The sequence below is a fragment of the Telmatherina bonti genome (assembly GCF_933228915.1).
Source record: "Telmatherina bonti genome assembly, chromosome: 15".
Lineage (NCBI taxonomy): Eukaryota > Metazoa > Chordata > Actinopteri > Atheriniformes > Telmatherinidae > Telmatherina > Telmatherina bonti.
The window spans coordinates 5841585-5862104 of NC_136613.1; the positions used below are offsets into that span (position 1 = coordinate 5841585).

The 20520-nt window shown below is 43.6% G+C and overlaps 1 protein-coding gene across 1 annotated transcript in view; it reads left to right on the plus strand.

Moving 5' to 3' along the window:
• Positions 1 to 20520, plus strand: part of plcl1 (phospholipase C like 1) — a gene marked incomplete at its 5' end in the record, with an annotated part of 145340 nt that overhangs the window by 103067 nt on the left and 21753 nt on the right. The window contains one exon of the mRNA XM_079253692.1: positions 11145 to 11507. Coding sequence (XP_079109818.1) covers positions 11145 to 11507 — 363 coding nt within the window. The remainder of the gene's footprint in view (positions 1 to 11144; positions 11508 to 20520) is intronic.

Here is a 20520-nt window from a genome sequence, read left to right on the forward strand (position 1 = left end):
GATTAATGATGTTATTCAGGTAGTATGGGCTTGTCACTGTACCATTCACAAAGTGTAGGGCAGTTCTGTACCAAGTGGACACCCCTGCCCACACTGTAACACCGCCACCACCAGAAGCTGGCCTGGTGACAACAGTGGCTGATGCATAGCGCTCTCCCTGACGTCTCCAACATCGTTGCCGGCCATCATTTCTGCTCAGTGTGAATCGACTTTCATCAGAGAACAGCACTGAGGCCCACTGGTTCCTCGTCCAGCGTAAATGCTCCCTGGCCCATGCAAGATGATGATGCCTGTGCCTGGTGGTGTGGTCAGGTACCCGTGCAGGTCGTCTAGCACGCAGACCACGCTGATGGAAACGGTTTCGAATGGTCTGACGTGACACTTGGGTGCCTCTCACCTCTCTTAAACGTGCCTGGAGTTGAGTGGCATTCATCATCCGGTTTCTCAGGGCAGTGTTCACAATGTAGCGGTCATCAGCACGGGATGTGGCCAAAGGACGTCCACTTCTAGGCCTTTCTGTGACTCTTCCAGTCTCTCCATATCTCTGTTGCAACCTGCTGATGACACTCTGTGACACTCCAAGCTCAGTGGCCACTTCTGTCTGAGAACGTCCTGTTTGAAGCATCGCAATGGCAAGGGACTGTTGTTCCATTGTTAGGTGTCGTCTTGGTCTCATGATGTCAAAATGTGAACAGCATGATGAGGACAACTGTTTAAACACCAGCTCTAATTGAACCAGGACATTTATTGGTCAATTCAAGGATCACACACCTGCCGTGATTTTTGCCGTTAAGCTCCTTGTTAGAGAACAGCAACTTGTGCAAAATTTATTGAAACATTTAACAGTTGGACATGTGCATTTAAAAGCTTAGAGAAGATCACATTAAGTTCATCTGTACAGGTTTGAATGCATTTTAGGCTTGTTGTGAAATTTCACCCAAAAGCTGAATATCCCTAACTTTTTGTGAATAGTGTATATATATATATATATATATATATATATACATATGTATGTGTGTATATATATATATATATATATATATATATATATACATATACATATATATATATATATACATATATATATATATATATATATATATATATGTATATATATATATATATATATATATATATATATATATATATATATATATATATATATATATATATACATATACATATATATATATATATACATATATATATATATATATATATGTGTGTGTGTGTGTGTGTGTGTGTGTGTGTGTGTGTGTGTGTAGTTTATTTCCTCTAAACCGCTTGCAGAAGATTTAAACCTCCATATGTGACGAATGCGAGGCGTCCCTGAACATCACAGCAGTGACCCAACGTTCCTGTTGGCTCGGCATCCTGTTTGTCGTCTGCAAAATGAAAAACAACTTTTACATTATTTTATCGCGTCCCGTAAGTATCTCTTCTCCGTCCGACAGGACAGTTTTGCTGTCTGCGCACCAGTTTTCTGAGATAACACTTCAAGCAGCAACAGATATGCTAAACTGTGAGCAAATGGTCTCCATGGCGACTGAAGGGAGTTTTTTTTTTGCCATAAAACCTCTCAGAGTGCAGTGCAGGCCTTCACTGTTAACTTTGGATGTCTTGTAGGAGATTATCTGCACGCTTCTAAAAGTAAAAACCATTTCAGTCCTCACAAAGATGTATAAACACACACACACACTCATGGAGTCTGGGTCTTTGGTTTATGTTCTCTGCTCCTTCATCCATCAGCAGCCTCTCCACCTCAAACCAGAACAGACTCACACGTTCATAAAAACATTCACACGAACGCCGTGTGTGTGCGGACGTGGCTGAGCGACACGGTTTTATTTCCTGCTTAGAAAACATCTCAACGTCAGACGCTCGGCTCTCCTCCAAGCTGTCCGCTGTCAGATTTTCTGTTCCGGAGCAAATGTGTCTTTCTTCAGACGCTTGTTTCGGCGCCGCGGCCTTCGCTTTGACGCCTGGCTTGTTTTATGACACGTTCAGGTGCAGCGTTGGAAGCAAAATGCACATGTTTGGCTTTATTTAAAGAAGCAGCAGAAGAATTACACATTTCTTAAGGTGTCAGGAGGAAACGACTCTTTAGTGGAACATTATGAGCTTTCTTTCACATGTGCTTTGTGGAACAGAGTATTTAATGTCCCAACACGGCGTGAACGGCTTGAATCCAGGCAGGGCATCATCAGAAACAGCATAAATCCTGCTGTGAACATATAAATAATTCAGAATGGTTTTATAGCAACACGGACAGTTTTTCCAGAGGTCTGGACCTGAGATTTGGACCTGTGAAGACCATCAGACTGATATTCGTTTATACAGTTCAGATGTAAACACTCACCGTTGGATAAATAGTGAGCGGGGGCCAAACCTGGTGTTTCCTCATATAGTTTAAATTTTCCATGATTTTTTTCTTCAAACCTCTGCAGCTGAAACGGTGAAAACAGGAGAATTTCACGACTCTGCCTCTTTAAATAGAAGCAGATTTAGTGTCATCAGGAGTTTGGCTATGAACCCAGATCTGTGTTTTAGTGTGTAAACTATGTCTGCAGTGTGATATTTCTGGTACCAGATGATGATCCTGATGCTCATTAAGGGACGGACACGGTCAGCAGTACTCAGGTAGGCTGTGGTGGTTGAACCACGCCACGTTAAGGGGAACAAAAGCAGGATGGATCCATGTTGTCATGATGTTTCCAGCAGATTCTGATCCTACCATGTGAATGTGGAGCTGAACTGGAGACTCATCAGACCAGCAACGTTTCTCCATCTTCTATTGTCCAGTTCTGGTGAGTCTGTGTGAATTGTAGCCTCAGTTTCCTGTTCGTACTGACAGGAGGGAACCCGCTGTGGTCTTCTGCTGCTGGAGACCATCTGCTTCCAGGCTGGACGGGTTGGACATCATCTCCAACCAGTCTGACCATTCTCCTCTGACCTCTGACCTCTGACATCAACATCTGGATGTTTTCTCTTCTTCAGACCTTCTCTGGAAACTCTGGAGATGGTTGTGTGTGAAAATCCCAGTAAATACTCAGACCAACAAGCTGAAATCTTGTAGAGTTTGTACTGCTGGACCGGAGAGGACAGAAGAGAGACAGAAAGAGAAAGAAGAGAAAACACCTCATAGGAAAAGTGAAAGAGATAAAGAGAGAGGGGCTACAGACTAAAGCTAACATGACTCCTTCAACAGAAACGCACCCCTCGGCCAGGACTTTAACGCTGAAGAATGGTTAAAAAAGTTTCCTAATCTGAATTATTCACTGTCATCTGGTCAAAGACGGCTGGAGACTGATTTTGCGACAGTTGTGTAGCTTGTGGGAAGTTACAGGTTCAGCGCCCAGAGTGGCTAAAAGTAGCACGGTATCCCTTTAAAATTCATTTATGGAAACGTTATAAAAACCAGGATTGAATTTAATCCTAGAGTTTATTCTCTTAGCTTTACAGACGTCTCAGCTGTAATTCATCCCAAGCATTTCCTGCTCCAACGCTCTGCAAGCCGCCGTTGGTGTTATAGAGGTCACATGTCTGTCGTTCACCTACCTGCACAACATGTGAGATGTTTCTTAACACCTGACACGAATGGTCAAGAAGCAGTTGGAGAGGCGAGTCAAGGCTGAGTCATAGGTGATGCCTGAGGTCTGGAATGGTTCTGACATGGGTTTTCCATCGGTCATCATGACAACGGCCTGACCACAATGTGTCTGAAACACCTTCATGGACGAGAAGGAGGTGGATTTTTCTGTTGCTTGTGAGCGACTGGACGTCATCAGCCAGTGTTTCAATGAGCCGCTGCCTCTTTAACGATGGTTCAGAGATTTGTTGAAATGTTCTGGTAAAGCGGCGTCAGCTGTGGTCTCTCTGAAAGCTGCGAAGGCTGAGTGATGAATACAAACCCTGAGATGAATGAAAGACCTTCCTGCTGTTTTTGTCGTAGCGTTCGGCTGTAAAGTTGCGTCTCAAGAGGCTTTTTTACTGCTGCGCTGCGCTCGTTGTCTTCACATCAACCTTTTAATTGAACAATTTCAGGCACATAAAAAGCGTAATCTTCCTTATCCCAGTCTCAACTGCTGCTTCTGTTTGTTTACCTCCAAATCGGAAGATTTGATACGGCGGCGGAGCTTTTATTCTTGTTGACACACAGATACGAGCTTGGGCAGGATTTCTGTAGGAAATGATTGGCTGATGCTGCTTCCTGCTGTTAACATGAAGATGTTTTGGGTTGTATGGATATTTATCTTCATCCTCAGGCCTTTAAAGGAGTTTTAAAACCCTTTTTTATAAGTTGACACAATTTCCAGAGATTTTAATTAAACATCAGAAGCTGATTTGATGAAAATACAAAAAAAAAACCATACACTTTCTTTTATATTTTTGACCTGTTTAAAGATGCAGTCTGTAAAAATGACACCAGTCTAACAATGAAAATGTGAGTCACATTCAAACAAACATTTTAGCGCATCCCCTGTTGCAACAACAGTAACCAGCGTGGACTTAAAAGGCTCCATAACTCCGATGGAACCATGTCATCCATGCTTCATTGAGTGTTCAGGTGAAGAGGTTGGAGATTTCATAAATATTGCAAACTGCATTCATCATCAGTCCGGTTACATCAGGTTCTCCTCTGATGGAACAAAATGAAAGCAATATTTTGGCATCGTCTTGCTGAAATGAGCAGCGATGTCCCTGAAAGTCACGTTGCTTGGATGCGGCTTGTTGCTCCAGAACCTGTATGAACGTTTCAGCATTTAATGGAGCTTCACAGACCTACAGGTCATCCACTAACCCTGCTCTTCCTCTGCGGCCTCCTCCTGGCCAAACGGGAAGAGTCTTCTTCATTGGCGTGCAGGACACCACGCACATGGTTCCCAAAAACAGTCTGACAGGTGGACTCATCAGACCACTTTGCATCCGTCAAACTCAGAAAAGCTCAGGTCCAGAGAAGCCGGCGTCTCTGGGCTGGTCCCTGGCTCTGTTCAGGTCCAGGTTTAGGATCCTGGGAATGGTCCTGACTTTGGTCTGGTCCAGGTTTAGGATCCTGGGAATGGTCCTGACTCTGGTCTGGTCCAGGTTTAGGATCCTGGGAATAGTCCTGACTCTGGTCTGGTCCAGGTTTAGGATCCTGGGAATGGTCCTGACTCTGGTCTGGTCCAGGTTTAGGATCCTGGGAATGGTCCTGACTCTGGTCTGGTCCAGGTTTAGGATCCTGGGAATGGTCCTGACTCTGGTCTGGTCCAGGTTTAGGATCCTGGGAATGGTCCTGACTCTGGTCTGGTCCAGGTTTAGGATCCTGGGAATGGTTCTGACTCTGTTCAGGTCCAGGTTTAGGATCCTGGGAATGGTCCTGACTCTGGTCTGGTCCAGGTTTAGGATCCTGGGAATGGTTCTGACTCTGGTCCTGTCCAGGTTTAGGATCCTGGGAATGGTTCTGACTCTGGTCTGGTCCAGGTTTAGGATCCTGGGAATGGTTCTGACTCTGGTCTGGTCCAGGTTTAGGATCCTGGGAATGGTCCTGACTCTGTTCAGGTCCAGGTTTAGGATCCTGGGAATGGTCCTGACTCTGGTCTGGTCCAGGTTTAGGATCCTGGGAATGGTCCTGACTCTGGTCTGGTCCAGGTTTAGGATCCTGGGAATGGTCCTGACTCTGGTCTGGTCCAGGTTTAGGATCCTGGGAATGGTCCTGACTCTGGTCTGGTCCAGGTTTAGGATCCTGGGAATGGTTCTGACTCTGTTCAGGTCCAGGTTTAGGATCCTGGGAATGGTCCTGACTCTGGTCTGGTCCAGGTTTAGGATCCTGGGAATGGTCCTGACTCTGGTCTGGTCCAGGTTTAGGATCCTGGGAATGGTTCTGACTCTGGTCTGGTCCAGGTTTAGGATCCTGGGAATGGTCCTGACTCTGTTCAGGTCCAGGTTTAGGATCCTGGGAATGGTCCTGACTCTGTTCAGGTCCAGGTTTAGGATCCTGGGAATGGTCCTGACTCTGGTCTGGTCCAGGTTTAGGATCCTGGGAATGGTCCTGACTCTGGTCTGGTCCAGGTTTAGGATCCTGGGAATGGTCCTGACTCTGGTCTGGTCCAGGTTTAGGATCCTGGGAATGGTCCTGACTCTGGTCTGGTCCAGGTTTAGGATCCTGGGAATGGTCCTGACTCTGTTCAGGTCCAGGTTTAGGATCCTGGGAATGGTCCTGACTCTGGTCTGGTCCAGGTTTAGGATCCTGGGAATGGTCCTGACTCTGGTCTGGTCCAGGTTTAGGATCCTGGGAATGGTCCTGACTCTGTTCAGGTCCAGGTTTAGGATCCTGGGAATGGTCCTGACTCTGGACTGGTCCAGGTTTAGGATCCTGGGAATGGTTCTGACTCTGTTCAGGTCCAGGTTTAGGATCCTGGGAATGGTCCTGACTCTGTTCAGGTCCAGGTTTAGGATCCTGGGAATGGTCCTGACTCTGGTCTGGTCCAGGTTTAGGATCCTGGGAATGGTCCTGACTCTGTTCAGGTCCAGGTTTAGGATCCTGGGAATGGTCCTGACTCTGGTCTGGTCCAGGTTTAGGATCCTGGGAATGGTCCTGACTCTGGTCTGGTCCAGGTTTAGGATCCTGGGAATGGTTCTGACTCTGTTCAGGTCCAGGTTTAGGATCCTGGGAATGGTCCTGACTCTGGTCTGGTCCAGGTTTAGGATCCTGGGAATGGTCCTGACTCTGTTCAGGTCCAGGTTTAGGATCCTGGGAATGGTCCTGACTCTGGTCTGGTCCAGGTTTAGGATCCTGGGAATGGTCCTGACTCTGGTCTGGTCCAGGTTTAGGATCCTGGGAATGGTCCTGACTCTGGTCTGGTCCAGGTTTAGGATCCTGGGAATGGTCCTGACTCTGGTCTGGTCCAGGTTTAGGATCCTGGGAATGGTCCTGACTCTGGTCTGGTCCAGGTTTAGGATCCTGGGAATGGTCCTGACTCTGGTCTGGTCCAGGTTTAGGATCCTGGGAATGGTCCTGACTCTGGTCTGGTCCAGGTTTAGGATCCTGGGAATGGTCCTGACTCTGGTCTGGTCATATCAGTGGACCGTGTTGAGCTGAGTAAGCTGCCATGAAAACAAAGCTGTACTGTGTCAGGAGGTGTCTTAGGACTCCTGTTTTTCTGGTTTGAAGCTTAGCGTGTTCCGTGTTTCACAGCGCAACATGGTGGCAGTTGTTTTCAGTGTGTGTGTGTGTGTGTGTGTGTGTGTGTGCGTGCGTGTGTGTGTGTATGTGTGTGTGTGTGTGTGTGTGCGTGTGTGAAAATAAACTGTGAATTGAACTGAATCTGTAAAACTGGTTGAGACTTTTAAGCGAAGGTGTGAAACAGAAAAGAGGAAATTCAAGCTTTAATTTCATTTTTCTCTTATTAAACTTTTTATTTTTCATCTCTTTCTAGTAAACGAGTGAATTTTTTTACCCCATCAATGATTTAACGTCGACAAAAGCGTGTTCAGCTCGACGGTACCTGCTGATAAAGTTAATAAAAGATTAAACAAAGGTAATCTGAAAATGACTTATTACTTTCAGGGAACTATACAGCTGATGATGTTAGTCAATCTAAAGCAAAGAAAGCAGATTATTTCTGGTTTATTTTTTACAACACGGTGTGTTTGGAGGTTAAGACTTAATTAAAAAGGGTTTGGATGGAGTTTAATGACTTCAGCTTCACTGGAACATACAAGGCTCATGTGTTGCAACGTTTACATGTATATGAGGATTAAGTTGCTCAGTCGAGTCGGACTGAAAATAGAAATGCAAATGTTCGTGCTGAGCTGTAATCCAGACACATTATTGTTAACTTCACACAGTATGAATATGCAGACACACACTCCCCGGTGTCTGCTTCGTCTTTTGTGTCTGTGTTTACACGGCTGGGTGTTTGTAGCCTGATTAGCTGGAGGTAAAGCCCTTTCAAGGTGTGATCTGAATATATCAAACAAGTTTGGGATGCTCTGGTCAGCCTGCCATGTAATTAACGTTATCCCTGCATCTTGCAGGCTTTGAGTAACGTGGCCTTGTGATGAATTTTGTTCATCTGTTGCTGCTGTAAACAATTAATGAAGCGCAACTTTTCCGACTGATAACCTTTGGCTTAATGATTCCAAATCAGGAGCTGATGAATAATGAACGGGTGCATTTAAAGGCTGTCTTAGCAGCAGCGTCTCCTCAGGTGACAAACCATTAAAGTTTAATCAACTTTGCCTTTCAGATGATCGCCTCGGAGATGTAAACGGTTTGATTTTCTTTGTAGAGGAAAGCAGATTTCCCTTTGTTTTATTGTCTGTGTGTCTTTTTTTTGGTGCAGAGCGAGGAGGTGTTTGATGAAATACAACAAAACTGTTGTTTTACAAATAGGATTAGTTTTTTTTAAAGCACATTTTAACTAAAGTGCAGTAAAAACCGTTTCTGTTTGTAGCATAAAAATAATAATCACGATAATGGTAATATTGGACGACATGCTGCTTTTTAGAAACACGTTTTCTAACCATTTTCAGCTGCAGCTCTTCTCATCTTTGTGTATGGTTACCATGGTTGCAGGTGTTATTGTGGTCTGTGGTGAGGTTAATGGAAAAGCTCAGCCCTCCTTTTCATGACTGTCAGCAGCAGCCTGCATGTTTGCAGTTTTTATCAGCTCTTTTGTATGTTTTTATCTACTTCTCCCTGTATTATACCACCCTTATAAATACATACATATATATGTATGTGCATACAGTTTATACTGGTGTGCGACTTAACCAAAAATATTAATCTCTATATCTATGTGTGTGTGTGTGTGTGTGTATGAAAGACTGACACTGCTACAGATATACACTGCTAAAAAAAAATAAAGGGAACACTAAAGTAACACGTAGATCTGAATGAATGACATATTTTTATTAAATACTTTGTTCTTTCCATAGTTGAATGTGCTGAAAACAAAATCACACAAAAATGATCAATGAAAACCAAACATATCAACCCATGGAGGTCTGGATTTGGGTTTATACTCAAAATGAAAGTGGAAAAACACACTACAGGCTGATCCAACTTTGATGTAATGTCCTTTAAACAAGTCAAGATGAGGCTCAATAGTGTGTGTGGCCTCTGCGTGCCTGTATGACCTCCCTACAACGCCTGGGCATGCTCCTGATGAGGCGGTGGATGTTCTCCTGAGGGATCTCCTCCCAGACCTGGACTATAGCATTTGCCAACTCCTGGACAGTCTGTGGTGCAACTTGGCGTTGGTGGATGGAGCGAGACATGATGTCCCAGATGTTCTCAGCTGGATCCAGGTCTGGGGAACGGGCGGGCCGGTCCATAACATCAATGCCTTCATGTTGCAGGAACTGCTGACTCACTCCAGCCACATGAGGTCTAGCATTGTCTTGCATTAGGAGGAACCCAGGACCAACCGCACCAGCATATGGTCCCACAAGGGGTCTGAGGATCTCATCTCGGTACCTAATGGCAGTCAGGCTACCTCTGGCGAGCACATGGAGGGCTGTGTGCCCCTCCAAAGAAATGCCCCCCCACACCATTACTGACCCACTGCCAAACCGGTCCTGCTGGAGGATGTTGCAGGCAGCAGAACGTTCTCCACGGCGTCTCCAGACTCTGTCACGTCTGCCACATGTGCTCAGTGTGAACCTGCTTCCATCTGTAAAGAGCTCAGGGCGCCAGTGGAGAATTTGCCAATCTTTGGTGATGGTGGTGAAATGCCAAACGTCCTGCACGGTGTTGGGCTGTAAGCACAACCCCCACCTGTGGACGTCGGGCCCTCATGCGACCCTCATGGAGTCTGTTTCTGACTGTTTAAGCAGACACATGCACATTTGTGGCCTGCTGGAGCTCATTTTGCAGGGCTCTGGCAGTGCTCCTCCTGTTCCTCCTTGCACAAAGAAGGAGGTAGCGGTCCTGCTGCTGGGTTGTTGCCCTCCCACGGCCTCCTCCACGTCTCCTGGTGTACTGGCCTGTCTCCTGGTAGCGCCTCCATGCTCTGGACACTACGCTGACAGACACAGCAAACCTTCTTGCCACAGCTGGCATTGATGTTCCATCCTGGATGAGCTGCACTACCTGAGCCACTTGTGTGGGTTGTAGACGCCGTCTCATGCTACCACTAGAGTGAAAGCACCGCCAGCATTCAGACCAAAACATCAGCCAGAAAGCATCGGACCTGAGAAGTGGTCTGTGGTCACCACCTGCAGAACCACTCCTTGATTGGGTGTGTCTTGCCAATTTCCACTTGTTCTCTATTCCATTTGCACAACAGCATGTAGAATTGGTTGTCAGTAAGTGTTGCTTCCTAAGTGGACAGTTCCATTTTACAGAAGTTTGGTTGACTTAGAGTTACATTGTGTTGTTTAAGTGTTCCCTTTATTTTTTTTTAACTGTGTATTGCAGTATGAAAAAATAAAGTATTTTTTAGCAGATGACTTGGAAAGCATATTAAGTTACATTGCACTGCTGCCGTCTTGTTAAAAATGAACCCCTTTACATCTTGTTGTGAGGGTTACATGTATGTTTTTGTTTTTTTTTTGTATCTGAGAGTTATTCTTGCTTTGTCATTAAGTTTTATTGTGCATGGTCATGAGTACATGTTTCATTCCTTTATGTGCAAACATGAAGTATGCTAACCATACACATTTGTTTATTGTTATTGGCAATAAACAAACGCGTGCATTTGTCAGGTACCATTGAAATTTATGAGAACATTTGCCTCTAACATTGCAGGACCTGAAATGTGACTACTGCACTCAGGTACATTGCAGCAACAATGCTAAAACTACATATTGTGCAGCTCTACTGTTGAGGAGACTTATCTAATTTGAATCAGGTGTGCTGGAGCAGGGAAACATCTCAAACCTGTAGCACTATGATCATTGAAGACTTGGCACAGTATTTTGAAGGATAATCTTGCCTCAGGGTCACTTTTATCCTGCAATGTTTAAGATGCTTTATAACCCACCTCTGTTTTCAGATCTTTTTGTGAAAAGGATCCTTGTTTATGAGCATGAACTGGATTTAGAAACATATGAGACAGGTGATAGGTAACATTGAGGATTGTTAGCATTGGTCAGAACATCTTTTCTGTCGGGTGCGGCTGGGTTTCATGTCCATGTTTTCTGTTTCTTGTGTGCAGGTGAACATGCCGGAGCTGGCCTTGCTGCGCTTTGTGGTGCTAGACGATGACTACATCGGAGACGATTTCATTGGACAGTACAGCGTAGCCTTCGAGTGCCTTCAACCCGGCTACCGTAACGTGCCCCTGTTGGGCCTGGCGGGAGACCCCTTACCCCATACGAGCTTGTTTGTCCACGTGGCGATCACCAACAGGAGAGGAGGAGGGAAGGCCTATCGGCGCGGGCTGTCTGTGCGGAGGGTGGGGCGGCGAGGAAGGGAGTACGTGACGCTGAGGCACACCGGCGTAAAGGTGGTAGACGAGACCTTTAAACAAGCCAGTGGCCCCGTCAAAGAAGCAACTGACCTGCGAGAGGACGCTCAGGTGAGACAAGAATGTATCCATATGTGGTATGAATTCCATTTGGGGTTGGGATTAGTTTTTATTCGTGATGGAGAGAAGCCTGGTCCTCGAGGGCCGGTGTCTTGCAGGTTGTAGAAGTTTCCCTGCAACAACACACCTGACTGAAATCAGTGGGTAATTAGCACCTGAGTCTGAATCAGGTGTGTTATATTAGGGGAAACCTGCAGGACTTAGTCCTTGAGAACCACAACCAAAAATCGCTTATCTACAAACAAATGCAGCCCCACATCCAAAAGCTGGGTTGTTGAATAATATGTAAAAGACAAACATCATATCAGGTGAACCATAACGTTTTATCATGTCATGGAAAATATGAGCTAATTGTGAATCTGATGCAGCAACACATTTTTAAAAAGTTCCAGGGTGATACTTAACATCGTTAGCAGGTGCTAGCATATGTAAAATGTGGTTCCATGGTGATGTTTAGCATTGTTAGCATCTGCTAGCACATGTAAAATTTAGTTCTAGGGTGATGTTTAGCATTGTTAACATCTGCTAGCACATATAAAATATAGTTCTAGGGTGATGTTTAGCATTGTTAGCAGCTGTTATCCTATGTAAAATATCGTTCTAGGGTGATCTTTAGCATTGTTAGCAGCTGCTAGCATATGTAAAATATCGTTCTAGGGTGATCTTTAGCATTGTTAGCAGCTGCTAGCATATGTAAAATATCGTTCTAGGGTGATCTTTAGCATTGTTAGCAGCTGCTAGCATATGTAAAATATCGTTCTAGGGTGATCTTTAGCATTGTTAGCAGCTGCTAGCATATGTAAAATATCGTTCTAGGGTGATCTTTAGCATTGTTAGCAGCTGCTAGCATATGTAAAATATCGTTCTAGGGTGATCTTTAGTATTGTTAGCAGCTGCTAGCATATGTAAAATATCGTTCTAGGGTGATCTTTAGCATTGTTAGCAGCTGCTAGCATATGTAAAATATCATTCTAGGGTGATCTTTAGCATTGTTAGCAGCTGCTAGCATATGTAAAACATAGTTCCAAAGGGATCTTTGTCTTTACAGAACTGTTTATTATCACAATCTCAGTTCAGGGGTATTCAAATTAGTCCTATGAATTCTGCAGTCTGGCAGGTTTTTCATGTATTCCTACTTCAATGAATCACATATGAATCAAATTAAATGATTCTAATAGCCTATCAAGTTCCATACAATGACTCATTAATTCGACTCAGCTATGTTGGAGCAGGAATATATGGAAAACTTGCGTGATTGTCAACCTCACTGGTCCAAATTGAGTACTCTTGCTCTAGCTACTACCCTAGCTGGCTCACCATCTGATGTTCCTGGTTGCCACATGGAGTTTGACTAAAACAACTCACTTTCAGAGAAACTGGCTTTAGAAGTAAATGTCCATTATCTAATGTTGTCTTCTAATTAATTATTATTGTTGTTTTTAAGTAAACCACCTAAACCCGAACCCCCAAAGAAAACAAACCCAGCAAAAAAAAAAATTAGCAGCCTTATACTTTCCATCTGAAATAAATAAGTATTTCAAATTTAATTTCTGAATATACACATGGTGTTTAAGGGGTTAACTTCGTCTCTTCTTGAGTATTTAAGTTCATTCAATCATTCATTATCCAACTTTGGGCAAAAGGCAGGGTACACCGTGGACAGCTCACTAGTCCATCGCGGGGCCACACAGAGACAAACAACCACTCACACTCACTCCTATGGGCAATTTAGAGTAACCAATTAACCTAACATGCATGTCTTTGGACGGTGGGAGGAAGCTAGAGTACCCAGAGAGAACCTACGCATACATGGGGAGAATATGCAGACTCCACACAGAAAGGCCGCTGTCCAAGCCTCCGAATATTTAAGCTGTAAGGTAAAAATATTTCTAGGTTGCAAATAAAAACAAAACAGTTCTCTTTATTGATGTTAAAACAATATTTCTACTAAACATTTGATCATGATCCTCACAAAGAAGCGGCTAATGTTTGTAATTTGGTCGGCTGTGTGCTGAAAACTGGACACTAAACTGACACCAAAGCTGTGGCAGATGCTTTATTTATACCTCCGATAAGCTAAAGAGAGTGAACAACAGTTATATAAGAGTTATTCTGAAACCTGGGCCCATCTGGATACTTAATGACTGATTCTGACTAATTAAACACCACTGTCAGGACACATTTCTCAGCTGCACTCAACTTCCAAAAATGGATTTCAACTACATTACCCATAATTCCTTTTTTTTTTTTTGTTTTTACAGAGGAAGGGTTTAAGTTTCTGTAAAAAGAAGGAAAGAAACCTTGTGTTTTATGCCTATTCTTCACCATTCCCTTTATTTACTGCCTGCTGACCAATACGATTCTGTTGAATGAACAGAAAACTGCTGAGAGAACTTCGGAAAGAAAGCGTTTTTTGGTCTTTCGAGAAAAACTCACACTTTTTCACTCAACCTGGCTGCAGTGAAACGAGGAGAATTAACGAGGACAAAACGAGGCTTGTCAATCCTGTGAAGCCGTCCTGTTGAAAGGCTGTGCGCTTAAAGTTAGAATAGATGAAACCAGACTTTTCCTGAGACGTGTCTGCAGGGTAAATGAGAGAGGAGGATGAGGAGGAGGAAGCAACAAAAGAAGAGCCAGTGAGAAGAGTGGAGGAGGACAATAAAGGTTCTATAAATACCACCAGAGCTGGAAGCTGGTCGCACATGCAGCACCCACCAGCTTGTCACCGAATATTAACAAGTACAGGTGGACATAGCCAAAAATCACAATGTGTCTGTTGCAAGACACAAACTGCCCACTTTACAGGTCCGCCTTCCAGAACCCGGTTGGACCCTCTTTTTACTCAAGAACTGCCTTAATTTTAAGTGTTAGATTCAACAAGGTGGAAACTTTCTCGTAGATAAAGACATACAGACATGAAACATTGCACAATTGCTGCACACCCATCATGAGAATCTCTGTTACCAAACATCACCATGAGAATCTCCCGTTCCACCTCATCACCATGAGAATCTCCCGTTCCACCTCATCATGATGAGAATCTCCCGTTCCACCACATCACCATGAGAATCTCCCGTTCCACCTCATCACCATGAGAATCTCCCGTTCCACCTCATCACCATGAGAATCTCCCGTTCCACCTCATCACCATGAGAATCTCCCGTTCCACCTCATCATGATGAGAATTTCCCGTTCCACCTCATCACCATGAGAATCTCCCGTTCCACCTCATCATGATGAGAATTTCCCGTTCCACCTCATCACCATGAGAATCTCCCGTTCCACCTCATCATGATGAGAATCTCCCGTTCCACCTCATCATGATGAGAATCCCCCTGTTCCACCTCATCACCATGAGAATCTCCCGTTCCACCTCATCACCATGAGAATCTCCCGTTCCACCTCATCATGATGACAATATCCCGTTCCACCTCGTCACCATGAGAATCTCCCGTTCCACCTCATCACCATGAGAATCTCCCGTTCCACCTCATCACCATGAGAATCTCCCGTTCCACCTCGTCACCATGAGAATCTCCCGTTCCACCTCATCACCATGAGAATCTCCCGTTCCACCTCATCATGATGAGAATCTCCCGTTCCACCTCATCATGATGAGAATTTCCCGTTCCACCTCATCATGATGAGAATTTCCCGTTCCACCTCATCACCATGAGAATCTCCCGTTCCACCTCATCATGATGAGAATATCCCGTTCCACCTCATCATGATGAGAATCTCCCGTTCCACCTCATCACCATGAGAATCTCCCGTTCCACCTCATCATGATGAGAATATCCCGTTCCACCTCATCATGATGAGAATATCCCGTTCCACCTCATCAAGATGAGAATCTCCCGTTCCACCTCATCATGATGAGAATCCCCCTGTTCCACCTCATCACCATGAGAATCTCCCGTTCCACCTCATCACCATGACAATCTTCCGTTCCACCTCATCACCATGAGAATATCCCGTTCCACCTCATCACCATGAGAATCTCCCGTTCCACCTCATCACCATGACAATCTCCCGTTCTACCTCATCATGAGGAGAATCTCCCGTTCCACCTCATCCCAAAGCTGCTCTGTTGGATGTAGATCTAGTGACTGTGGAGGCCGTTGGAGGACAGTGAACTCATCGTCCTATTGAAGAAAGTTGTATATTATTAGATGAATAAACACAACCCAGCCATAAATACATGAACAGATCTTTTCTCTACATCATGCTGCTTTTGTGCATCAAATGGTCCATACTGACACACTGATGTGTGAAGGACCTTATCACACCAGCACAGAGTCTGACATTAACCCTTCTTTCTCAGGTAGCCAAAACGATTCGGACAGAACAACTAACTCAGCTCTGGTACCTTTCCAAGACCTGGCCCAGATCTGCTGGCTAGTGCTGTCATGGAACCAGGCTTTTAAGCTCGCCAGATTCAGGTCAGAACACATGATCTGTTCTGGCTCGCTTTTGTTGAATTGCTACCAAAACGCAGCTGAGTGTGCTGACACTTAGCCGCCGTCGGTCCGATTCAACTGGCTGTGTGGGCTTTCATCACGTCATATAGCCAGGATTTTACTTTTCTTCATTTCTGCTCCGGAGTTTGGTGAGAAACACCATGAAGCTCAACATAAAGACTTGAAACTTTAGTTCAGAAGGACTAAATGATGAAATAGTATTTATCAAGTAGCAAATGTGTCCTGATATAGAAAGTTTAATAGATGTTTAGAAGGTCATTTGATTGCTGATGTTTGACCTTTATTATCTTCAGTTTCATGTAGCCTCTTATGATTTCTTCTACACTTAATTTTTTTCTCATCATCGTCGTTTAAAAAGTGCCAGACCACCCTTGTTTTCTTCAGTTTCATGTTCATTTAAACGCTTGTACAACTGAAGTTACATTTTTTTCTGACATTTTAAGAGCTGATATTTAGCCATTTTCCATGGTTTACATGATAAAAGCTTAGTCAGTGAGGTTTTACATCTACAAGTATGTCATCGTACTGCCATAAACACTGCCTTCACACAGTTTGTCTGTTTCGGCACATGACACACAGGAGTTAGTACCTAACAGTGTTACTGTTGTTTCTGAAGGCTGAAGCCATGCTTCCTGGCATGCTCTTCACCAGCTTCTCACAGTCCTGTTGCACTAATTCAGACCAATTATCTTTGGTTTTGTGCCTTTGGTTTTTTTATTTTGTGTTGGAAGATTTTCCACAGGTTTTCTACTGAATCTGGTGACTCTGAGCATCATACTCATCCATTCAGTCTTTGACTGACCTTTTCTTGTGGTAAGGTCTTGTCGTGGTCTTGTTGGAAAATCCAGGCAGTTTTCCAGCTGATGGAAGAAGACCCTTTTCCATCCACAGTGAAACAACCCCAGATCATCACTGGTCCACCTTCATGTTTTACTGTCGACAGTGTGCTTTGTAGGCTTCCCTGGGCTTCCTCCAGTTGTCTAAAGTGCAAATCAACGAAAAACTGGATTCATAGCTGAAGATATGAAGCAAAGAGCTTTCCTCTGCTTTTCTTTGATGAAGGGCTTCTTCTGTGCCCTTTGGTGACTTTAGACCAGCTTCAAGGAGTCATATTTGAGCCTTTCTGGCCGTACAAGTCCCATTTCTGGACAGCTCCCTGGAGGTCTGTTGACGATTTCTGACACAGAAACAGATAGGTGCACGCTCATTTCGTAGGGTAGAAAGTTGTTTTCAACCAGCTATCATTTTGCTAGCACCGTATTGCCTACTTTTTTCCTGGTCCTTCTTGGAGATCTGACGCTTTATTGCTTCCTTTCTCTCAGTTGTGCCAATTTCCAGCTTGAAAAGCCTCTCAGATACACTGGGAATATAATCAAGCAAAAACATGTTTAATGGGGCAGAAAGTTTTATGTAAGCAGCAGCATTTTTTGTCATGTTCTTGGTACTTTTCAGGTAACATATACTTTTAGTTACAACAGGCTTTAAAATGAACAACAAATTAAAAACATGTGGTCTAATACTTAATTCCATGACTAAGTGGAAGCTTGATATAAGCCTGTTTGGGCTTTTTTGCTTCTTCATGCACATAAAGGGATACTGTGCAACTTTTGGCCACTAGGGGCACTAAAGCTGTAACTTTTCACACAACATTCATTCATTTATTCATTATTCACGCCGCTTAGTCCAATTAAGGGTCGCGAGGAAGCCAGAGCTTATCCCAGCAGTCTCTGGGTGAGAGGCGGGGTACAACCTGGACAGATTGCCAGTCCTTTGCAGGACTAACACAAAGAGACAAACAACCACTGACACCCACATTCACTCCAGGACACACAACACTGTCGCAAAATTATGCCTCCATCTGTCTTTGGAAATTGTGTTTGCACACCTTGACAAGCAAAGTGTTTGAATTCAGCTATTCAGGTTTAGATTTAGTCATGTTAGCTTTGCTCTGTAGCTGATTAGCTTCAACTAGCCGCATTTAGCTTCTACTAAACAACAAAATAAAAGACACAGACGTATCCTGCAACGTTGTGCAGCTCATCAGACACTTACTGCCATTGTTCTGAATAAACACTGGCTGAAAGATATGAAAAATGTTACCACATGTTGCTGCGTTTGCACAACAGGCAAAGAGCTAACTTAGCGGTCTGATAACACCGAGGCAAACAGAGGGTTTTACATCCTCACTCCGTTTGTTTACATGGGAGTTTTAATTCCTCTTTAATTCCGAATAAAAGTTAATTCCGCTTTAAACTGATGAAAAATGACCATGTAAACAGTTAATTCCTGATGCTAATTTCTATTCGGAATTAAACTTCCAATGTAAGTGTCTGGTTTATTCGCATTTTAATTCCGCACTATTTAATTCCTCTGTCATGTAAACCTTTGTTCCGCTCTAAGTTTCCGGTCGTTCTGAGCATGCTCGTTACCTTGTCCTGTCCCGATGTTGTTTTACCTCCCGTGTTCGGTGGTCTATCTTTCTTCTCCTTCTCAGTTGCTGCAGAAAGTGAAGTAGTATGTTGGTGTTGAGCTGCTACTTCACATTTATAATAAAAATAGCGGAGAAACTGGTACTTATTATGTAGTTTTTACAAGTTACGACTGAAAAGACGAGAAGCAGGGAGCCGACTTTGTTTATTTCCGGTATACGTGATACGTCACGTGATCCCTCTGTCCAATCAGAACCCTTCCCAACCCGCCGCTCTGAAGAGGAATTAAGTGAGGACGTGTTTCCTGTAAACCTTCATTCGGAATCATTATCTTCATATAAACTCATAGGAGAATACATTAATTCCAAATTATTTAATTACAAGTTATTATTTCCAAATTATAAAACACCAGATAACCGTGGCCAATGTTCTTCCATCAGATTCCGACCAGACAAGTCTTTTCCGAGGTGGACTCGTGTCTTTCTTTACCTCCTTTAGACACTGTTTTCAACTTTTAATTCATCCAGCCAAGACAAACTTTGGTTGGAAGAGGAGGAAAAGTAGCACAAAGCAGAGTCCTCTGTGTTTATAGAGGGGCGGCTGTTAGACGGATCCGCTCCTGCAATGGTACAATGTCTGGTTTCTGAAGGCGGCAGCCCCCTCGGAGCGCTGACACGCATTAAACACTGGATACTGACCCCAGAAATCCTCTATTATTACTCCCATTATTACTCACACGAAGTTTTTCAGTGTTTAACCAGATGTTAAATTCTATGGTGGTTTCTGTCTGGTTCTATGCAGCAGGTGTTTGGGGTTTTTCAGGTTCCCCTGGGTGTGATCGAGTTCAGAACAGAGTCATTAGGTATTTTCTATAGTGCATCGGTTTACATCCAGGGCGGCGCTAGAGGGAGACATGGGTTGAGAACTTTGTATACTGAAGCAAAAGATCAAAATGATTAGATATGGAATCGTCTTGTCTGTTTTACCAGAAATGGACTCTTTCATTTAGATTCTTTTATTTTTAAGTGTCTGGTCGACCTGCTGCATCCCTACACACCACAACGTGCTTTTAGATCAGCGGACCAGATGCTTTTAAATGTCCCAAAGACACAGTGTAGGTTAGACAGACTGCAGGTTAGACAGACTCACTCCCAAATCACTTTTAAAAGTCGTTCAAAAACTTATTTTTATTCTTTTGCTTCTAAGCAAGACTGAGTTGTCATCTGTGTCCTTGTATGTACTTTTAACTTTTCTGTTTTATGTATCTCTCTTTATTTTAACATTTTATTTTATTTCTTTATTTATTTCCAATCTCTTGCTGTTACTGTACGGCACTTTGGTCAGCTGTTTGTTGTTTTAAAAGTCATTTAGAAATAAAAATGGGATGTTATGGTTGACATACTTGAAAAATTTTCCATTGGGGTAAAGATCACAAATGTCTCCAGTAAAGGGAGCTTCTAGAAATATTCTCCTCAGCAAATGTACAGTATTTATTCAGGAATAGTTTACAGGGTAAAAATCAAACAGACTCTGTTTGACTCTTCTAAAGAGTAGTAGAAGGTGCAGGTATTAGAGAAACCCAAATTAAGGAGTTATGCTCAATATAAAAGAGATTTCTTTACAAAGCCTTTTGTTACAAGTGATGTAAGAAGAGTACAGAGGTCTCTGTGTGCTCAGCTTAGAGCAGGTGTGCTGCCTTCGTAGGCGGAAGTCGGACGTTATGGAAGAAGAAGACAGATTATGTGTTGAGTGTAACTCGAGAGTTGCCGAGGATGAATGGCATTTTTTGTTTTATTGTCCTTTGTATCATGATATAAGAACTGTGTTCTTTGATAAAAATTGGATTTAAAGAGCCTGATTTGTTCTGGTTGACGGATGGGGGGATGTTGAGTTGGCTGTTTGGAAATTAAATGCATAGTTTGGTGAGATTCCTGGAGAATACATGGAAACTTAGATGTCTTTGGGTAACGGTCCAATGCCACCATTCTCTTCAGCTGCTGCAGGCTAAACACGGGAGTTACTGATGACGCGCACTAAGGTGTTGCTTCTTTATCTCACTTTTTGTTTATTTTTAGGGTGCATTCACATCAGGAT